The sequence below is a fragment of the Perognathus longimembris genome, chromosome 2 (assembly GCF_023159225.1).
Source record: "Perognathus longimembris pacificus isolate PPM17 chromosome 2, ASM2315922v1, whole genome shotgun sequence".
NCBI classification, from domain to species: domain Eukaryota; kingdom Metazoa; phylum Chordata; class Mammalia; order Rodentia; family Heteromyidae; genus Perognathus; species Perognathus longimembris.
This window is the reverse complement of record NC_063162.1, coordinates 25,017,770-25,037,519: the sequence shown is the minus strand read 5'-3', so window position 1 is coordinate 25,037,519 and position 19,750 is coordinate 25,017,770. Positions and strand designations below refer to the sequence as shown.

At 45.9% G+C, this 19,750-nt stretch overlaps 1 protein-coding gene across 2 annotated transcripts in view; it reads right to left on the bottom strand.

The window, feature by feature from the left end:
- Window positions 1–19,450, bottom strand: part of Rrp12 (ribosomal RNA processing 12 homolog) — a 36,790-nt gene extending 17,340 nt beyond the window's left edge. Inside the window, exons 1-14 of one of the 2 annotated variants that reach the window (XM_048338551.1) lie at window positions 19,214–19,450; window positions 18,536–18,765; window positions 15,219–15,302; window positions 12,786–12,862; window positions 11,403–11,508; window positions 11,121–11,237; window positions 9,750–9,888; window positions 8,966–9,093; window positions 6,831–6,929; window positions 6,207–6,298; window positions 3,101–3,212; window positions 2,784–2,881; window positions 1,539–1,653; window positions 65–207 (exon numbers count right to left, since the gene is read on the bottom strand). In XM_048338551.1, coding sequence (XP_048194508.1) covers window positions 65–207; window positions 1,539–1,653; window positions 2,784–2,881; window positions 3,101–3,212; window positions 6,207–6,298; window positions 6,831–6,929; window positions 8,966–9,093; window positions 9,750–9,888; window positions 11,121–11,237; window positions 11,403–11,508; window positions 12,786–12,862; window positions 15,219–15,302; window positions 18,536–18,765; window positions 19,214–19,352 — 1,679 coding nt within the window. In that variant the 5' untranslated portion in view covers window positions 19,353–19,450. The remainder of the gene's footprint in view (window positions 1–64; window positions 208–1,538; window positions 1,654–2,783; window positions 2,882–3,100; window positions 3,213–6,206; window positions 6,299–6,830; window positions 6,930–8,965; window positions 9,094–9,749; window positions 9,889–11,120; window positions 11,238–11,402; window positions 11,509–12,785; window positions 12,863–15,218; window positions 15,303–18,535; window positions 18,766–19,213) is intronic. The other variant, XM_048338550.1, reaches the window with a different exon arrangement.
- Between the last annotated feature and the right edge of the window lie 300 nt (window positions 19,451–19,750).

Genomic DNA, 19,750 nt, shown 5'->3' with positions numbered 1-19,750 from the left:
CCAGAAAGAACAAGTCATTTGACTCTCCTGGGGATGCCACAACACCAATCTAGGTCACACTTACTCAGAGCCATCAATTTCCAAAGGCACAGCCTGTAACACCACCTCAGGTCCCATGCTGGTCACTGCAGCCCCCACTGCCTGGTCCAAGGCTGTTGTGTGTGGGAAGTGAGGGGAGAGGCGCAGGTCACACAGGGACTGGAGGCACTAGAGCAAAGGGATGATGAGAGGTTACCCAGCAGGCCATGCTTTCCAGCTGCAGTATGGCTCAGTGGTAGGGTGCCTACCTAGCATGAGGTGAGCCTGAGCTTGACCTTCATACAAATGTAGGTTTATTTGCTTATTTTAATGCTGGCATGGAGGCTAGAGCTAAACCAATCAAGAAAAAGTTAGTTTTCTCTATTTTCCCCTCACTGTAGATCCATCTGACAAGCAGAGACTCCAGAGCAGGCCAATCTCCAAAAGGAGATTGGAGATTCTAAGTCCAGGTGAAGCCACACACTGGAAATCCATACAAGCAGCCTAGCTGACTCGATGAGATGTCCTATCCTCCCAAAGCCTAGGGCTTTAATTTTTTTCTTTTCAGCCAGGTGCTGGTGGCTCACACCTATAATTCCTAGCTACTCAGAGGAGGCTGAGATCTAAGGATCGCAGTTCAAAGCCAGCCAGCCCAGGTAGGAAAGTCTGTGAGACTCTTATCTCAAATTAACCATCAAGAGGGCAGTAGAGAGCTGTGGCTCAAGTGGTAGAGTGCCAAGCCTTGAGCAAAAAACCTCAAAGGACAGTGCCCAGGCCCTGAATTTAAGTCCTAGAAATAAAATTCTTTTCATTTAACAATATGTAAAAATTTAGGAAATTTTGAACACAGATGTAGATTTCCAATTTATCTTGAAAAATGTAAGGAAATGTCAGAGACAACAGGTAACTAAGAGAAAGACCAGCAGGCACAGAAACTGAGCTGCACCACAGCCCCATCAGCCCATCAGCCCCACTTCCCATGGCCTGCCTAGCCTATTGTAGAAACTGCATTTGCCAACCTAACTATCAGGGTTTGGACCAGACCTTCCAAGGGAGGGATCCTCGGGTAGAAGGAGTCAGTGAGGAAGACCCCATATAACCAGGAGCTGACATCCAGGTGATAAGGAATCTGGCCCCACCCTGTCCTGGAGTGTGGTCTGCTTAGGATTCCTAGATGATTGTTGGGTCTTCAAATAGTTTATTCTGGACTGGAGCAAGCACCCTATACTATATGCACTCATTACATAATATAGAATCATACTAGCTTCCCAAATCTCAAAACAGTCAACTCCAGCCAAGATTTGTGTGTGTGTGTGTGTGTGTGTGTGTGTGTGTGTGTGTGTGTGTTAACCACCATCTTCCTCTTCTCCCTCTTCTTCCCACACTGTGCAGTTGGTGCCCTGGGCACATGATACTGAGCATCTGCTGCAGACAGTTGGTGTGGGTCCAGAGTTCAGAGACAGCAGACATGGGGCCCTCCAGAAGCCCACAGTCGAAGAGCCCCATCCACTCCAGCTTACCTTCTTCATCACAGGATGAGCTTGCCTCCCACACACCTCGAAGAAGACACACAGCAACTGCAGCACAAAGCTCCAGGAGGCATGGAATTTATACGTCAGGCCCTCCTCCACTGCCCTGCCAAGGTACAGATACGATCAGGGCCACAAGACCATACCCCAGGCTAGATGACAATGACTGGCACCATGAGCAGACCCCCAACTGGCCTGGAAGGGAATGGTTCAGGGAAAGGCAAGGGGTACAACTAACACTTATAAACTAGATACACAAAAAATGTGAATCAAACTGAAGGACTACTGAGAAGAGGGGAAAAAGGGAGATAGAGGATGAATAATTTTGAAATGCAGTGCAACTATCCATGAAAACAGCATAAAGAACTAAACAAGCCCTTTCCAACCAATGAGGACCCTGTGCTGTGGCAAGGCAGAGGCACTTGCTCCAAATGTCCAGGTTGTTCTATTATTGGTAGAGGTGGACTCAAGCCCAGCTCCAAGTGTAAGTTAGTGGAAGAGATCCAGGGTTCATATTCCTTATTTTTTCATTAGCTGTGGGTCTTGAACTCAATACCTGGGCAACTCTCCCTGAGCTCTTTCCCTCAAGGATAGCGCTCTACCATTTTGAGTCACAGTTCTAATTCCTTTTTTCTGGTGGTTATTTAGAGGTCAGAGTCTCATGGGGACTTTTCTGCCTGGGCTGGCTTTGAACCACAATCCTCAGATCTTAGTTAGCCTCCTGAGTAGCTAGGATTATAGGCATGAGTCACCAGCCCCAGGCCAGTGTCCAGATTCTTTTTCTTTTCTTTTTTTTTTTTGCCAATCCTGGGCCTTGAACTCAGAGCCAGAGCACTGTCCCTGGCTTCCTTTTGCTCAAGGACAACACTCTGCCACTTGAGCCACAGCACCACTTCTGGCCGTTTTCTATATATGTGGTGCTGGGTAATCAAACCCAGGGTTTCATATATACGAGGCAAGCTCTCTTGCCACTAGGCCATATTCCCAGCCCCCAGTGTCCAGATTCTTACACCCTACCACCACCCTTCCCCTGCTTTATATGTGACTGAATCATGGTATATTCCAATTTGCTGGAACTGCTCTGGGAGAGGTTTGCCATTCTCAACTTCAAATCCCACAGAGTACCTGCAGTTGGATGCATAGCTCAGTGTGACTGGCAAGTGGAATTGTGGCATCATACAAAATTTCCTAAAAGGCAGCCATCAAGCTCTCCTAGCATGGATACCATATTCTCACCTGAACATCTTGGCGATGTACTGGGCAGGACCTGAGGCCGAGAAGGTTACAGAGCTGATGTCAACCATGTGTGGAGCCACACATTCCTTTAGGATCTCCTGCAAAAAGGAGACCACAGGCTGTCTGGGATAAGGAAGTTCCCAGTCCCAGTCTTCCCACCCAGGAAGCTGCTTCCTGAAGCTTCTGAGAAACTTGTCTCGCATTGGAAGAAGTCCCAGGTAATTGGTGTGGGGGTGTTGACTGGGAAGCAATGGCAGACAGAACCTCTGTGTTCTCTGCTGCCTTAGCTAAAGCTCAGGCTGGTGAGGTGTCAGTACCTTAAGGCTTTGAGTGGCAGCTATTACCACTGGAGAGTGAGGGGAGAGGAGACAAGTCATTGCTGTTCCAAAAAAGCGAGCAAGGTGGCCCAGTCCCAGGTCCCGCTGCAACCTGTCAAGACAAAAAGTTTCTGTGTGCATGTCGGGGGGCAGGGAGGAAGGGCTGGTCTGGTCTTGAGCCTCAGGGACCTACCTGGCCCAGAAGCCCAGGTATGAAAAGAACCATTGATTTGCAGGCTCCTCTGATGACTATTTAACTAAAGGCACATTGTCCATGCAGTAACACATGTGGCAAAAATTCAAACAGGTCTTCAGAGTAAAGTGAAGAATACTTTATTTATTCCTGGCCTGACCCTCTGGTGGACCACCCAGGGAAAATACTCTTTCAGAAGTAGTGTTTCTCCCTCCCTCCCTCCTTCTCTCCCCTCCCCTCCCTTTTTGGTGCTGGTCCTAGGATTTAAACTTAGGACCTGGGGACTGAGAATGTGGCTTAGCGGTAGAGTGCTTGCCTAGCATGCATGAAGCCCTTGGTTCGATTCCTCAGCACCATACAAACAGAAAAGGCCAGAAGTGGTGCTGTGGTTCAAGTGTTTGCCTTTAGCAAAAAGAAGCCAGGGACAGTGTCAGGCCCTGAGTTCAAGCCCCATGACTGGAAAAGAAGGAAAAGAAAAACTTAGGACCTGGATGCTGACCCTCAGCTTTTTACTCAAGACCATTTGAGCCACAGCTCCATTTCTGCCTTTTTGATAATGAACTGGAGATAAGAATCACATGTTGGGCTGGGGATATGGCCTAGTGGCAAGAGAGCTTGCCTTCCATACATGAAGCCCTAGGTTCGATTCCCCAGCACCATATACAGAAAACGGCCAGAAGGGCCACTGTGGTTCAAGTGGCAGAGTGCTAGCCTTGAGCAAAAAGAAGCCAGGGACAGTGCTCAGGCCCTGAGTCCAAGGCCCAGGATTGGCAAAAAAAAAAAAAAAAAAATCACATTTCCTGCTGGTTTTGAATACAAATCCTTAGGTCTCAGCCTCCTAAGTAGCTAGGATTACAGGTATGTGAGCTTCTGGCACGAAGCTTTTTTTTGTTTGTTTGTTTTGGACATCTCACTATGTAATCCAGACTACAGACTGGCTTCCAACTTGTTATGCTCTTGCCTAGCCTTTCTTTCAGGCTTTTGTTGTTTGTTTTATTGTACTTGTACTCGGGCCTCCACTTGGTAAGCAAACCTTCTACTACATGAACTATACCCCTCAGCACTTTTTTGTTTTACTGACAGAACGATGCTCTTTTTGCCTGGAGCTAATCTTGGATCAAGGTCCTCCTATCTGTATCTCCCAAGTTGCTGAAATCATAAACCTAAGAAACCATGCCCAATTTATTTGTTGATATAAGGTCTCATCAATTTTTTCCCTCTGGTTGGCCTTGATCCTTTAAGCACCATCTCTCAGATAGCAAGGATTACAGGCCTATACCACCATGACAAGCCTCTTTCAGAAACACAAAACAACTACTAACATATTAGGTCACATGCCAACCATGGATGTAAAAATATACATTCAGTCATTATAACCTTGTAACAACTAGTGAGGTGAGTCTGTTATTCTTACTTTTTAGATAAGGAAGTTGAGATACAGAAAAGTCAAGTTACTTGCTAAGACCACCCAGCCTGGTCTAGTGAGGTCAGGGTTCACACCCTGGCACTGCACCTGCAGTTCTGCACTTTGTTTTCTCACTATACCTTGGAGTTCTTTTCATAGGAGCATATATACATGTACTTATTTGTTTTTCTCCCTCCTTACTTGAGACAGGGCTCCTTTTGTAGACCACACTGGTGTCAAACTCACTATGTAGTCCAGGCTGACTCAAATTTGCAATCAATCCTCCTGCCCCTACTTCCTGAGTCCTGGATCAAAGTGCTGCATCACCCCTCCCAGGTCTACTTCATTACTTGTCTTGCTCATGACTATAATCTTCCTGGTCGCACTGCAATGTGACCAGGGACAGGGGTCATTCTGGCATTTTGGGTATTTTTGTTTGTTTTGGCTATTTTCTTTCTGCTACAATATCCTAAGACATATTTCAGAGCACAACTGTGGGTATGCTCCTGTAGAATAAGTCCTGAGAATGACTCTGCCACTTCCTGCCCCTTCAGCTAAACGGATACTTGCCTAGAAGCTGTGGTAGCTGTGTGACCACGTAACAGACACAGCTTCATTCAACTTCTAGTTTTGTTGATTTTTCTCACTTTTTGGAACTGAGGTTTGAACTAACACTTGATAGTTATGTAATACTGGAGCCTTGCCTCCAGCCCTCAGCTTCTAGTTCATAAAGCAGGGCTAAGACCTTGCCGTGAGGGGTCATTGTGACTAGGGAGACAAACCAATAGACACAAAGTGCTCAGCATGGTCTGGCCTGGGCCTGGTTCAGAGCAGGCCAGGGACAACCTTCATGGGAGGGAAGACAGATCCACATGGGTAGAGCCACTGGTGGAAGCCACCATATTTAGAGACACCCATTTAGGAGAAATGTCTCTTTGTAGGTGGCCTACTGACTACTGTGTACTGTTTCTTCCCAATCTTATTTCAGGCAAATGGAATCATTAGGAAGTTGCCAGGCTTTGACCATGAATGCATGCAGAGACCTCGAGCAAAAGCTCATCAGCCCTGATGCGGACCGGGATGGTAATGCTGATATACCACCCAGTGTGCATGGTGGCACAACCAGGATGTAGCAAGAATCAAGGTGTAGCTCAAGCGGTAAAACACCACTTGTGAGTGGAAGAAGCAAAATAAAAGTACAAGGCCCTGAATTCAAGCCCTAGTGCAAGCAAAAACAAAATAAAAACCCAAAACCTCAGTCCCAACCTAGACTGCAGTGCCCTTAGCACACCATGTGGCTGCTCACAGCCAGTTGGCAGAAGATACTCTAGTGGGAAAGGAAGTAAACTAGCCACAGTCCAATCTCATAGGTGCCTCCTAGAGCCAGAGCTGATGTGTGGCAAACTCCATGTGGAGATGACCTCTCCAGCTGTGCATTTCCCTTCCATCTGCATGCAAAACTAGCGGCCTAGAGACTGGCCCAAGATGCTCCCCTGCCTTATTCTTACCTGACCAGGTTAATATGGGCTTTCTCCATGACCTTTAGCCAAGCCAGGAGGGGCTGCAGGTCATTTTCGCTGGGAATGTAGTCATATAAGGCCTAGAAATAAGACACAGTAAGCAGATATGTGAGAAAACAGGTCAGCAGTAGCCCCATGACACCAGCAATGCTGTGGTCACAAGTTGGGACTCCTAGCCCACCTGACATCCCGTTTCATGAAGTCCTTCCACTACTGATGCTCTAGAAGCAGACACCTGGTTGGCTCACAAACCCTCTGTAATTCTGACAGGAACTAGAGCCCTTCTCCAGGAAAATGTACACAAACACACAGTTCACAAGCAAATCTGGGAACAAGGATGTGGGGGTGGGTGGGAGCTCTATGTCCCCTCCCAAAAATCTCTAAGGTAAACATGTGTAAACATGTGACCATACTGAAACTGAAAGAGCCACAGCCTAGCTCCAGTTTGACACTGAGGTAACATCAAAGGCCTGCATACCTGTCTACTAGTCTCCTCCACTAGAGCAGCTCAGCCTATCCACCCTCACTTGAAGACAAGCAGCAGTTCCAGTGCTTCCAGCACAGCTTCCTTAGGGACCCACCTGGCAGGGTCTCCTCTCCATCAGGACTCACCGTGATAATCTGGGCGTTGAGCTCTGCTGATAGGGTACCCAGGCTAGGCTTGGCATGGAAGAGGTTGTGGAAGGCCTGCATGGCACAGGCGGTCACCAGCTAGAAGAGACACATAGGATTTAAGGGATAACACAGACCCCACAGCTTCCCTAAATCCCTTGATCTCTCACATTACCAGAGGAGCTAGGAGGAAGCCATAGCCCTTAAACTTCAAACATGCTTCACATATCCAACTACTCTGAGCACTGTTGCTTTTTTTGTGTGTATGCAGGTCCTGGAGATTGAACTCAGGGTCTGAGCACTGTCCTTGAGTTTTTGCTTAAGACCAATACTCGACTACTTAAGCCACCAAACCACTTATGGCTTTTTTTGGTGTTTACTTTAAGGGAAGAGTCTCTCAGATTTCTCTTCTGGGCCAGCTTTGAACTGTGATCCTCAGATCTCAGCCTCCTGAGTAGCTAGGATTACAGGTATAAGCCACTGGCACCCAGCTTAGAGTATTGCCACTTTAATGAGAAATTCCAATGGGGTGCCAGTGGCTCACACCTGTAATTCTAGCTATTCAGGAGGCTGAGATTTGAGGATTAAGGTTTGAAGCCAGCCCAGGAAAACAAATCTGAGAGACTATATCTCCAATTAACCAGAAAAAGGCCAGTAGTAAAGGTGTTGCTCAACTGGAAGAGTTGCCAACCACGACCAAGAAAAATTGGCAGGGGCTGGGGATATGGCCTAGTGGCAAGAGTGCCTGCCTCATATACATGAGGCCCTGGGTTCGATTCCCCAGCACCACATATACAGAAAATGGCCAGAAGTGGCGCTGTGACTCAAGTGGCAGAGTGCTAGCCTTGAGCAAAAAGAAGCCAGGGACAGTGCTCAGGCCCTGAATCCAAGCCCCAGGACTGGCCAAAAAGAAAAGAAAAAAGAAAAATTGGCAGCCACTGAAAAATCCTGGAATGATTTAGACTAGGGATGTTGTTGCTCAGTGACAGAGCACTTGTCAGTATACCCAAGGTCCTGGGTGCCATCCCTAGTACCACACACAAACAAAAAGAAAAAAAATAAAGTAAATAAAACAAAAAAACCTCTATGCAGTACAAAACAGTAACAATGGAGAAACGAACAGACAAAAAAATGACTAAAAATGCAAAAAATACATATAGCTAGGCTTGAAGTGTATGTAGCTCAATGGCATAATGCTTACCTAGTACGCTCAAGACCCTGGGTTTTCAATCCTCAGCAGTGATAAACAACAATGAAGTAGACATTATAAATTATCTGCACACTCTTTTAAAATGTATTCCTCTATGTATTTTATATTTATTTATCCAAAGAGGAAATGTCTAAGAGGATCTACAGCAAAATATTTGTACTATTTGAAAATAAGAGTTAGGGAAAAGGGTATTTGAGACTTTCGGTTATTTATTATTCTTGCTTTGTCATCCTGTGGATGGAACCCAGGATGCTGCAATTGGTCTCCATCACTGAACTACAACCCTAAGATAATTTTAGTCTTTTTCTTTGTATGTTTATGAGTGTGTGCATGTCAGCACATGAATGTACATGTGCTGGTCCCAGGGCTTGTAATCAGCTTCTCAAGCTATTGCTTGTCTTTTTCACAACTGGCTGTCACGATATTACTTAGGCACATCTCTAGCCAGTATTCTGCTGGTTAACTGGAGATAGAGTCTTGCAGTCTTCTGCTCAGCCTGGCTTGGAACTGTGATCCTCTAGACCTCAGCTTCCTGAGCTGAGATGGCACTTTACCAATCCATCAGTTCCTCATGCTGACTGGATCTGTGAAGTCAGCTTCTAACTGGACCAGGACCATGAGATAGCTCGGCCTTATCCTGACTCTTAGATGATATGATGGATGATGAAGAATCCTTGGTTTTACCTTAAGAAGCAGGGTTAGGGAGGATCCTAGGTCCTGCTGTTAAAACTAAGTTGCTGCAATGTTGACCAGCCTGGTTTTAAACTCCTGAGCTCAGACTATCCTCCTGTCTCAGCCTATCAAATAGCTGGGATGACAGGTATAGTCCACTTTGCCCAGCTGTAGGTCCTGATTTCTGCCTGTCCAGTGGATATCCAAATGGAACCACTGTGGAACCACCTTCCTTCTTATGGCCTGAGCTTACCACATGGCTCAAGGTCATGACGCGTAGGAGGGTCTCACTGCAGCTTTTCACCAGGCCTTCAGGGAAGCAGGGCAGCACATCCTTCAGCAGTGTCAGCATGTGTAGCATGGTGGTGGCCTCCTTGGAGCCTGATAGAGAAAAGGAGAGATTTGAATTTTGCCTCACACTTGCTAAGCTGGCAATCTATTTGAATTATAACATCCTTGCTTTCTTTTCATTACTTTGTTTTTCCTGGGTACTGTCCCTGAGATTATTTTTTCTTTTTTTTGGCCAGTCCTGGAGCTTGAACTCAGAGCCTGAGCACTATCCCTGGCTTCTTTCTGCTCAAGGAGAGCACTCTGCCACTTGAGCCACAGCGCTAATTCTGGCTTTTTCTCCTTATGTGGTGCTAAGGAATCGAACTTCATGTATATGAGGCAAGCACTCTTACCACTAGGCCATATTCCCAGTCTTGTCCCTGAGATTCTTTTTGCTCAAGGCTAGTGGCTCTACCGTTGAGCCACAGTGCTAGTGGCTCTACCCTTGAGCCACAGTGCCACTTCCAGTTTTCTGGCAGTTACTTGGAGATAAGAATCACATGAACTTTCCTGCCTGAGCTGGCTTTGAACTGCAATCCTCAGATCTCAGCCTCTTGAGTAGCTAGGAATATAGGCATGAGCCACTGGGGCCTGGTCCATATCTTAGTCTTCTGAGTAGCTAGGATTATAGCTTGAATCAATAATCCTCCTCCACTGGTCATCACTTGTCCACTTCCCCATCCCAGTCCTCGGCCTGGCTGTCCCACCTCCAGCCTTCTCAATCTCCTGGACACAGAACTTGGCGGTAGAGACAGCAGCAGGATGATGAGCAGGGACCTTTTCACCAAACATGAAGTCACTGCCCTTGAGGACTGAGCATACCCCATGCTGGGCAGCCTTCCGAATCTAAGAGGCAAGAAAAGGGGGAAAGGGATCAACATTCTACCAAATCTTTGGTGCATGGCACAGATAACAATCAGCAAGCACTAACTGAACACCTGCTATATACCCATTACTATTCTGGGCTTTCTTAGGCACAGGTCCTGAGCTCTCTAACTTAACCCAGAAAAAGCCCAGCTGCCTAACCTCAGTTCCCTTGCCCTCAACTGTCCACCAGAGATTTATCCAGCCAAACGGCCAGTAAATACAGAGTGGCACAAGCCAGGCACTATTCTAGGTGTTACAAACTGGCAGGAAACAGAACAGACAATTCACATTCCACAGGAGAGGCAGAATAACTAGACATCAGAAGACAGAAATTACTTGGCAAAATTTTTTTTTAGCAAACTTTGTAGAGTGGTCAGGAAGGTGCCATTCCAGTGAAGTGACATTTCAGCACTGACCTTGGCCCAGAGGGTGAAGGAGAGATCACGTGGACACACAGGAAAAAAGATGTAAGATTCCTATCTGCTTCTTAGCACAAGTGAGGGATTCTATATTATTTTTCTATGCCCCTAACATAATTTTTTTTTATTTTTATTTTTTTGGCCAGTCCTGGGGCTTGGACTCAGGGCCTGAGCACTGTCCCTGGCTTCTTTTTTTTTTTTTTTGCTCAAGGCTAGCACTCTGTCACTTGAGCCACAGCGCCACTTCTGGCCATTTTCTGTATATGTGGTGCTGGGGAATTGAACCTAGGACCTCCTGTATATGAGGCGAGCACTCTTGCCACTAGGCCATATCCCCAGCCCCTAACATAAATTTTTTGAGAAAAAAATCCCCATTTACTGAGCAGCTACTATATGCCAGGCACTACATCAAATCTGAAGAACACTGGAGTCTCCCCATAACCCTGCGGTAAGGTTGAAATGACCTATTTTATCACCAAGAATCCCAAGTTTAGAGACATGAGTAACTTGCCCAAAGTGCCAACAGAGTGCTCAATCCAGAATCCAACTTAGGATGCCACCATCCTTGCAAAGACATAGATACACTAGAGGACTGACGAGTCAACAGGTCACTGGCTGAGGAGGCATGAGAGAGATTCTGAAGGCCTGATACTGCTAGAGAGGGGCTGCCTCTGCTGAGGCCTCAGAGGCAGGAGGCAGATACTGAGCAAGAGGTCCAGCACTCAGGGCCATCTCTGTAATCCCACTCAACAGGCCAGCTCCTCCCCATCTTCTGGGATTCAGTGATCTCACCTTGGGCTTGGCATGCACAGTGAAACTCAGCAGCCCATGGTACACCTGAAGGGTCAGGGGATACCCCCAGGCTTCCAGGTCTTGCTTCCGCAGGAGGGTGGCCAGGCAGGACAGGACCTTAAAGAAGAGTTACAGTGCCTCAGGATCACCAGCCTCAGCTGAAGGGGAAAGGGAATCCAGGTTCTCACCAACCCCAGAAAATCTCAAAGGGATCTGCCTAAGTATCCAAAGTGCCTGATCCCCTTGAGGGGAAATGCAGCGGGCTCAAGGAGACAGACTAACCCATCGGAGGGCAGAGGTGGAACCACTGCTGGCCTGGGCAGACATGATGTCCATGAAGGCTTTGGAGGTATCCGAGAACTTTTTAATGAGCACAGGGCTGGGCACTCTGTAAGGAGAATGAAAAAGAGTTACCCCAGAGAGGACTCTGAAACACAACTGATGCAGGCCTTGGTGGTGCCCAGGAAGAAGTTGGACTACTGTAGGAGTGCGACTGACTCGGTCACTCAGGACAGAAGCTCATCCTTCCTGACACTCATTTCAGTGCACCTCCTATAACACCTGAGCTTTGGCTTTCCTCATAATCCCACTTCTCACAAGTGTCTCATGACTCACATCAACCCTCTATCCCCTCAGTTAGTGAAGGTCTCTTCCCTGAACCCATGCCCTACCTTACCCATTCACTTTCCAGAGCTGCCATCTCCCAAGGTACAAACATTCACTCAGGCACAAGCACTCCCACATCCTGATGGAGAATGCTATCCCGATACTTGAGTAACTTCTTACATTTTTATTTTAAATTTTCTGTTGTAATACGGTACATAATGCATACATCTTAACTATTTTGAAGTGATAAGTTCAGTAGTATTAAGTATATTCATACTATTTTGTGATCAGTCTCCAGAATATAGTCACCTGAGAACTCAGGAATCTTTTGTTTAGCTTTTACACTGGCACTAGGGTTTCAACTCAGGGACTGTCCACTGTCCTTCAGCTATTTTGTTCAAGGCTCGGGCTCTACCACTTGAGCCACACCTCCACTTCTGGCTTTGTTATGGTTAAGTGGAGATAGATCAGTTTCATACTTTCCTGCCTGGGCTGGCTTCAAACCTCAGTCCTCAGATCTCAGCCTCCTGAGTAGCTAGGTTTATTGGAACCACAGTATCCAGCTAAGACTGTTTTCTTTACACAGTCTCACTATATAGCCCAGGCTGGCTCCAAACATCATCATCTTGACTTGGCCTCCCAAGTGCAGTACTGTGTTTAAACATAGGTCTTCACAGTTGACAGCGCCAAGTGCTCTACCATTTGAGCTAAATGAGATTACAGGCCACCAAGCCCAGTCTTTCAGGTATCTTTTTTTTCCCCCCCGGTCCTGGGGCTTGATCTCAAGGCCTGAGCACTGTCCCTAGCTTCCTTTTGCTCAAGGCTAGCACTCTACCACTTGAGCCACACCACTACTTCTGGCTTTTTCTGTTTATGTGGTGCTGAGGAATCAAACCCAGGGCTTCATGCATGCTAGGCAAGCACTCTACCGCTAAACCACATTCCCAGCCCCCTCAAGTATCTTTTTAAAGAACAATTCTCCATTCTGCTTCTCTTGTGCATTCCCTAGGGAATGGTCTCCCCTGGAGATCTGGGGCTCACACTACAGCCAGGACTTACCGCTTCAGAACAAGGTTCAATAGGTAAGCAACAGCAGCCAGAGACTCCGGGGACTCCACTGCTTCCATTGTAGTCATCTGAGGGCCAAATGGAGGGGATATATGACAAGTGGCACATTACAGAGAGGAGAGCAGAGGCAGAGAAGGGAGCGAAGACAGCAATTACAATCAAGAATTATGGTGTCAGAGCTTCATAAGCACAATTCAACTGGCAAAAAAAAAAGGGGTTGTGTAGTTGTTGTTTTTGTCAGTCAGGGCTTAAAGTCAGGGCCTGAGCACTGTTCCTGGCTTCTTTTTGCTCAAGGCTAACATTCTACCACTTGAGTCACAGCACCACTCTTCTGACTGTTTTCTATATATGTGGTGCTGAGATCTAGGTCTTCATGTATACGAGGCAAGCACGCTACCACTAGGTCATATTCCCAGCCCCGCAGATAATGTTTTTAAAAAAATGCCCTTAGATATCACATGACTTCTGGCAAACACCATGACACATGAGTAAAAAAGATAATTATGAATGCTCAGATATCAACATGGAAATAATTTTGCTCAAGCTGAACCCCTAAAAAGGTTCTTATGGACCATCCCCAAGACTATATTTGAGAAACTTTATTATTTTTTAGCAATACGGGGCTTTGAACCTGAAATTGTGTTTACCAGGCAGGTGCTCTACCACCTGGGCCATGCCTCCAGTCTGGCTTTTTTGTTGGCTAATTGGAGACAGAGACTAAGATTTTTCTGTCCCAGCTGGGCTGAAATCAACATTCTTAGATCTCAGCATCTGGAGTAGCTAGGATTACAGACATGAATCACCAGTGCCCAGTTTTCTCTATTTTTTTCCAACAGAATCTTCATTTTTGCTAAGGCAAGCCTAATTGCTTCCCCTTATAGCTGGAATAGCAGGCACATGCCACTATGACCAGATTTTTGTGTGTTTGTGTGCCAGTCTTGGGGCTTGAACTCAACCTGGATGCTTTTTTTTTTTTTTTTTTTTTTTGCTAAAGTTTAGTGCTCTACCACTGGTACCCATCTCAGATTTTTTATTTTTTAAATCAGTCAAGATGGGGTTCCATGGACTTTCTACCCAGGCCGACCTCAAGTTGCAATATTCCCAGTTCCAGCCTCCTTTGCAGTTAGGATTACATTTATAAGTCACCATACCCAACATGAAAATTTCTAGAGGATCTTTACACCTAACTCATCTTTACAGATGAAGAAAGAGAAAACAAGGAGGGTAAGTAGAAAGAGTGAATGAGAGTGAATATGGTCAAAGTACAATGAAGCCAGTTGAAATTATTTCAAGAAGGAAGGCAGCCAGGCACTGGTGGCTCATGCCTGTAATCCTAGCTACTCAGGAGGTTTGAGATTTGAGGATGGCAGTTCAAAGCCTCCCAAAGCCATCATGGGCAGGAAAGTCCATGAAACTCTTATCACCAACTAACCATCAGAAAACTGAAAGTGGCACTGTGGGTTCAAAGTGGTAGAGCGCTAGCTAGCCTTGAGCTGAAGAGCTCAGTGCCTAGGCCCAGAGTTCAAGCCCCACAACTGATAAAAAAAGAAAAAGGTTTTACTACAGTGTTTCATATGTCTATATTTTAATTAAATTAACACTAAAAAAAAAGACCAGTTCAATAACTATAAAATCTGAGTGTGGCTGGGCACTGGTGGCTCACACCCATAATCTTAGCTACTCAGGAGGCTGAAATCTGAGAATCTCAGTTCAAAGCCAGCCAGGCAGGAAAATCCATGAGACCCTTATCTCCAATTAGTTATCAAAAAACTGGAAGTGGAGATGCAGTTCCAGAGGTAGAATACTAAGCCTTGACCAAAAGAACTCAAAGCCAGCGCTCAAGCCTTGAGTTCAAGGCCCAGGACCAACACACACACAAAAAAGCAAGCAAAATTGAGTGTGGTGGTATAGACTTGGCCTGTCATCCTAGCTACCTGGGTAGCTCAAGTAGGAGGACCACAGATCAGGCCAGCTTAAGGAAAAAACAAAGACTCTATTAAAAAAAATAATAAGTTAAGAACTGGGTGGGTTGGAGGTATAGAGATGTAGCTCTGTTGGTAGAATGCTAGCCAATGAGCGGATGCAAATACTTAGTTTGAGTCTCAGTCTCAGATGAAAAGAAAAGGCAAGAAAAGAAAAATAAGGTAAGAAGAAAGCTTAAGTTACAGAGCAACTGCCAGGCAAGCACACTCCTGTGTTCAAACCTTAATATGCACCCCCCCCAAAAAAAGGAAAGAAAAAAGGGAGCAAGCAAACAGAAGAACATTGGAACAAATACCACCAGCCTTACCAAACCACCTGGAACAAGAGAAGTACTTTTACTTGCTCAAAGCTGTGGTTCCCCATCCCTACAAGTCAGGGATATCTGTTGTTTCTCTAAAACCTGCTTAGCTCCACTCAGAATACCCATCCTGTCACACTCACCAGAGCAGCAAAATACTCAGTCTCAGTCTCTTTCCCTCCCTGGGAGCGAATCACCTCTGTGACAGCAGCAAGAACAGCACAGATCTGTACAGGAAAAAAAGAGTACCTGTAACATACCATTTGCCTTTCCTTTCTCTTTCATAAGCTAATCTCTTGATAAGTCTAGAGACAATGTGAGAGCAATGTTTAGACTTGGGGCACACACCAAGGACCTAGCAAACAAGAAGACTTAGAACATGATTGCCAAATCCCATCCCAAGTACCATATTTCTTATGGAAATACATGCATAAGTGTGCAAAGATCTATGCATAAGTATGTTCATTGCAACAACAATATTAGAACAGCCAAGTAGTTATCAACGGGATTCATAATGTATTATTAAGTAACAAATGATAGATTTAAACATTGTATAATAATTATTGAAAAGAATGGAGAAGTCATAATGAAATCCCACTTTATGCAACTAATGTATGCTAATAAACAAAAAGAAAGAAAATTATGAACAATTACATAGGATGATGTAGAAATACTGCTCACGAGAGAATGTTAAATAATGATGCATATAAAATATAGGGCTGGGAATATGGCCTAGTGGCAAGAGTGCTTGCCTCCTACACATGAAGCTCTCGGTTCGATTCCCCAGCACCACATATATGGAAAACGGCCAGAAGGGGCGCTGTGGCTCAGGTGGCAGAGTGTTGGCCTTGAGCGGGAAGAAGCCAGGGACAGTGCTCAGGCCCTGAGTCCAAGGCCCAGGACTGGCCCAAAAAAAAAAAAATATATATATATATATATATATATATATATATATAATAATGTTTTGGTAAAACCCAAATGACAAAATTTGAATAAAAATAAGCAAAAAAGATATAATAAAATAAAATATAATAATAAAATGGTGGCGTATAACTGTAGCTCAGTACACAGGAAATTCAGGCAGGAGAATGGAGAGTTTGAGACCAACCTGGGCTACATAGGAAGATCCTATCTCAACAACAAAATAAATTAACTAAAGCTTGGGCTAAGAGTGTAACACTTTTTTTGGCTGCTCCTGGGTAGGTCTGGGTGCTGTCCCCGAGCCTCTTTGTGCTCAAAGCTACCATTCTACCACTTGAGCCACAATGTCACTTCCAGCTTTTTCTCAGCCCTTTATTGGAGATAAGAGTCTTGGGGCTGGGAATATGGTCTAGTAGCAGAGTGCTAGCCTTGAGCAAAAAGAAGCTAGGGGCAGTACTCAGGCCCTGAGGACTGGCAAAAAAAAAAAAAGCTTACAGACTTCTTCCCAGGCTGGCTTTAAACTGTGATCCTTAGATCTCAGCCTCTTGAGTAGCTAGGATTACAGGTGTGCAAAACCAGCACCTGGCTTGAGAGTAACTCTTGACAGCACATACGTTTTACAGGGTTGGGAATGTGGCTTAATGGTAAAGTGCTTGCCTAGCCTGCATGCATGCCCTGGGTTTGATTCCTCAGTACCATATAAATAGAAAAAAGCTGGAAGTGGCTCTAAAGAAGCTCAGGGATAGCCCCTAAGCCCTGAGTTCAAGACCCAGGACTAGGGGAAAAAAAATAGTAAGCATATATGTTTAACATACACAGGCCCTGGATTCCATCCTCAGCACCAAACAAATCTTGATCCAGTTACTGATTGGAAACCATATATTTAAAACAACATGAATATGTAAATCTACTGTTGCAGCTCCAAATAGTATAAACTGTTAATATAAATAAAATATCTTCAAAATAAATAAGCCTGGCGCTGGTGACTCCTGCCTATATTACTAGTTACTCAAGATTACAGCCAACCCAAGTAGAAAAGTCCATGAGACTTTTACCTCCAATTAATCACACCCCCCCCCCCCCAAAAAAGCCAGAAGTGGAGCTGGGACTCAAGGGTAGAGTGCTAGCCTTGAGCAAAAGTACTCAGGGACAGCATCCAGGCCCTGAGTTCAAGCCCCAGGACTGGCACCAAAATAAATACATTATAAGTCAATGTGCAAATAAATAAGTAAAATACCTTCAGTAAAAATGCATCATCCAAATGGAGATGTAAGGGCAAATTACATACTTATGTCATAAAAACGATGCCAAAATCTTTTTTTTTTTTTTGGCCAGTCCTGGGCCTTGGACTCAGGGCCTGAGCACTGTCCCTGGCTTTTTCCCGCTCAAGGCTAGCACTCTGCCACTTGAGCCACAGCGCTGCTTCTGGCTGTTTTCTGTATATGTGGTGCTGGGGAATCGAACCTAGGGCCTCCTGTATCCAAGGCAGGCACTCTTGCCACTAGGCTATATCCCCAGCCCCCCAAAATCTTTTTTAAATATCTCAAAAAGTAATTTTTGAGCCAGGAAAAGTAGCCTATATCAGCAGTCTTAGCAACTTAAGAGACTGAAGCAGGAGTAAGGATCCCTTTAACCCAAGAATTCAGAGCCAGTATGGATAACAGTAGGACCTCCCCCATGTCTGAAAACAAAACAAAACAAAACTCGTTTTAAAATATTAACTGTTATGGACTGAGAGTGTGGCTTAGTGGTAGAGTGCTTGCTTAGCATGCATGAAGCCCTGGGTTCAATTCCTCAGCACCATATAAACAAAAAAGGCCGAAAGTGGCGCTGTGGCTCAAGTGGTAGAGTGATAGCCTTGAGCAAAAGGAAGCCAGGAACAGTGCTCAGGCCCTGAGTTCAAGCCCCAGGAATGGAAAAAAAAAAAAACCCAAAGACAAAACAAACAAAAAAAATACGTTAAGATTAATCTCACCTGTTGGGGTAAAATTAATTACATTTTCGGGGGGGTGGTACCAAGTTTTGAACCCGATCTTTGTGATTAAGAGGCAAGCAGGCAGGCAATCTACTTAAGCCATGCCTCCAGCCTCTTTGGTTAATGTAGGTCCTAGGAAAAGTAAGTCACTCTTTACATTACTATTGAACAGTGCTGTTCTAAGACACATAATGACCCATAGTATAGTAGCAGCTGCTGCAAAGAAGTTTTAAAGGTCTCACATTTTATTCTCTTTATATCACTTTGTATCATGTAGCATCTACACTTTTCATTTAAACACAGAAAAATGTAAACATGTAACTTTATGTCAGGTTGAGGAGGAAAGTGTCTGCAAAATATTTCCTCAAGTGCTTTTACTCTATAGCAGGGTAGATAAATACATTCTTAAAAAAAGTTCTTGTCTTAGGTGGATGAACTTGTGGGGGACAAAGAACAGGAGACATGACACATCATCCAAAAATATCAGCTGTTGTCACCAAAGTTGCAAGAGAGAGTGAGAGAGACACTCAGGAGTCTGGTTCCTCCTGCTCTCCTGCCCCCTACCTCCTTGTGGGCAGCAGAGTTAGACTCCCAGAAGCGCTGAACTTTGCTGAAGGTGACGTTTGTGCAGTCGGACAGGCCACTCAGGAAAGTGCCTGAGGTCTTCTCGGTGACAGCCAGCTCTGGGTCTTCTTCCATGGGCGTCTCAGGGTCGGCACGTTTGCCCAGCCGCAGGGACCCCGATTGCAGCTCATTATGCAACTTCACAGCATCCACTGTCAGGTCGCTCTTCCCTAAGAATGCAAGGCAGGAACACAGTAAGAACCACACTTCTACCCCAAACCGCCTAGCGGCCGAGAGGACAACACCCCCCAGCGAAACAAACCAGCCCGGTCCTCACCCTCGAACCCCAACACAGCCAGCCTCATCAGCCCTCCGGATGCCTAAAACTCTGAAAACCAAGGGCAAAGGGAACGTTTCAGGCCAAACTTCGGCGTGTGTGCGCTGGGGATCGGCTACCCACGCGTCCCAAACTGGACACCACGGGCCCCTAGACCGATCACTCTGTCACTGTGACAGTTTCCGCAACTGTTAAATGGGAAGGCTAGGCCTTTCCAGTGGGGTCTAGGCCAGACGTTCGAGATCAAGGGCTAAACGCCTGGGACCGGGACCCATCGGGACCCACCCCCTCTGAGAACCCCTAGCACAACCGGCCGCGCCCGGGTCTGAGGGTCCGACTACCTGAGGGCCGGCTGAAAAAGCGACTGCGGGCGGCCTGGCGGTGGCGGCAGATGCTGGGGTTGCTGTCGCTGCTGTGGCCTTTTTTCCAGCGCTTCAACTTCGCCGACACCCCGGAGGGCAACTTCCCCGAGCGACCCATGTTGACAAAACTTTGGGCAAACTGAGACTGATTTCAAGGCCGGCTTTCGGCCCAGCAGGACCACGCGCGGAACCCACGTGGGCTCTCCATCCGGCGTCACCGCCTCTTCCGGTCTCATCACTTCCGGATTCCCGTCCGTTACTATGGCAAAACAGTCAACATCCGCTTTTACTTTCCCAGCGAGCTTCCGAGAGGGCCTGTGAGATCTGTTGGCAAGGGAAGAAGTTCTATTGCCAGGCATTCGTGGGGCTCCTATTGCAGGACAATGGCTCTTGGCCACTGGAATGGGCTTTATAAAATTGGCGTTCCTCCTTGCAAGTTGTTGTTGTTTTAAGTTGTTGTTGTGCATTTACATTGGTTTTGAAAAATCTATTTTAGCCGGGTGCCAGTGGCTCACG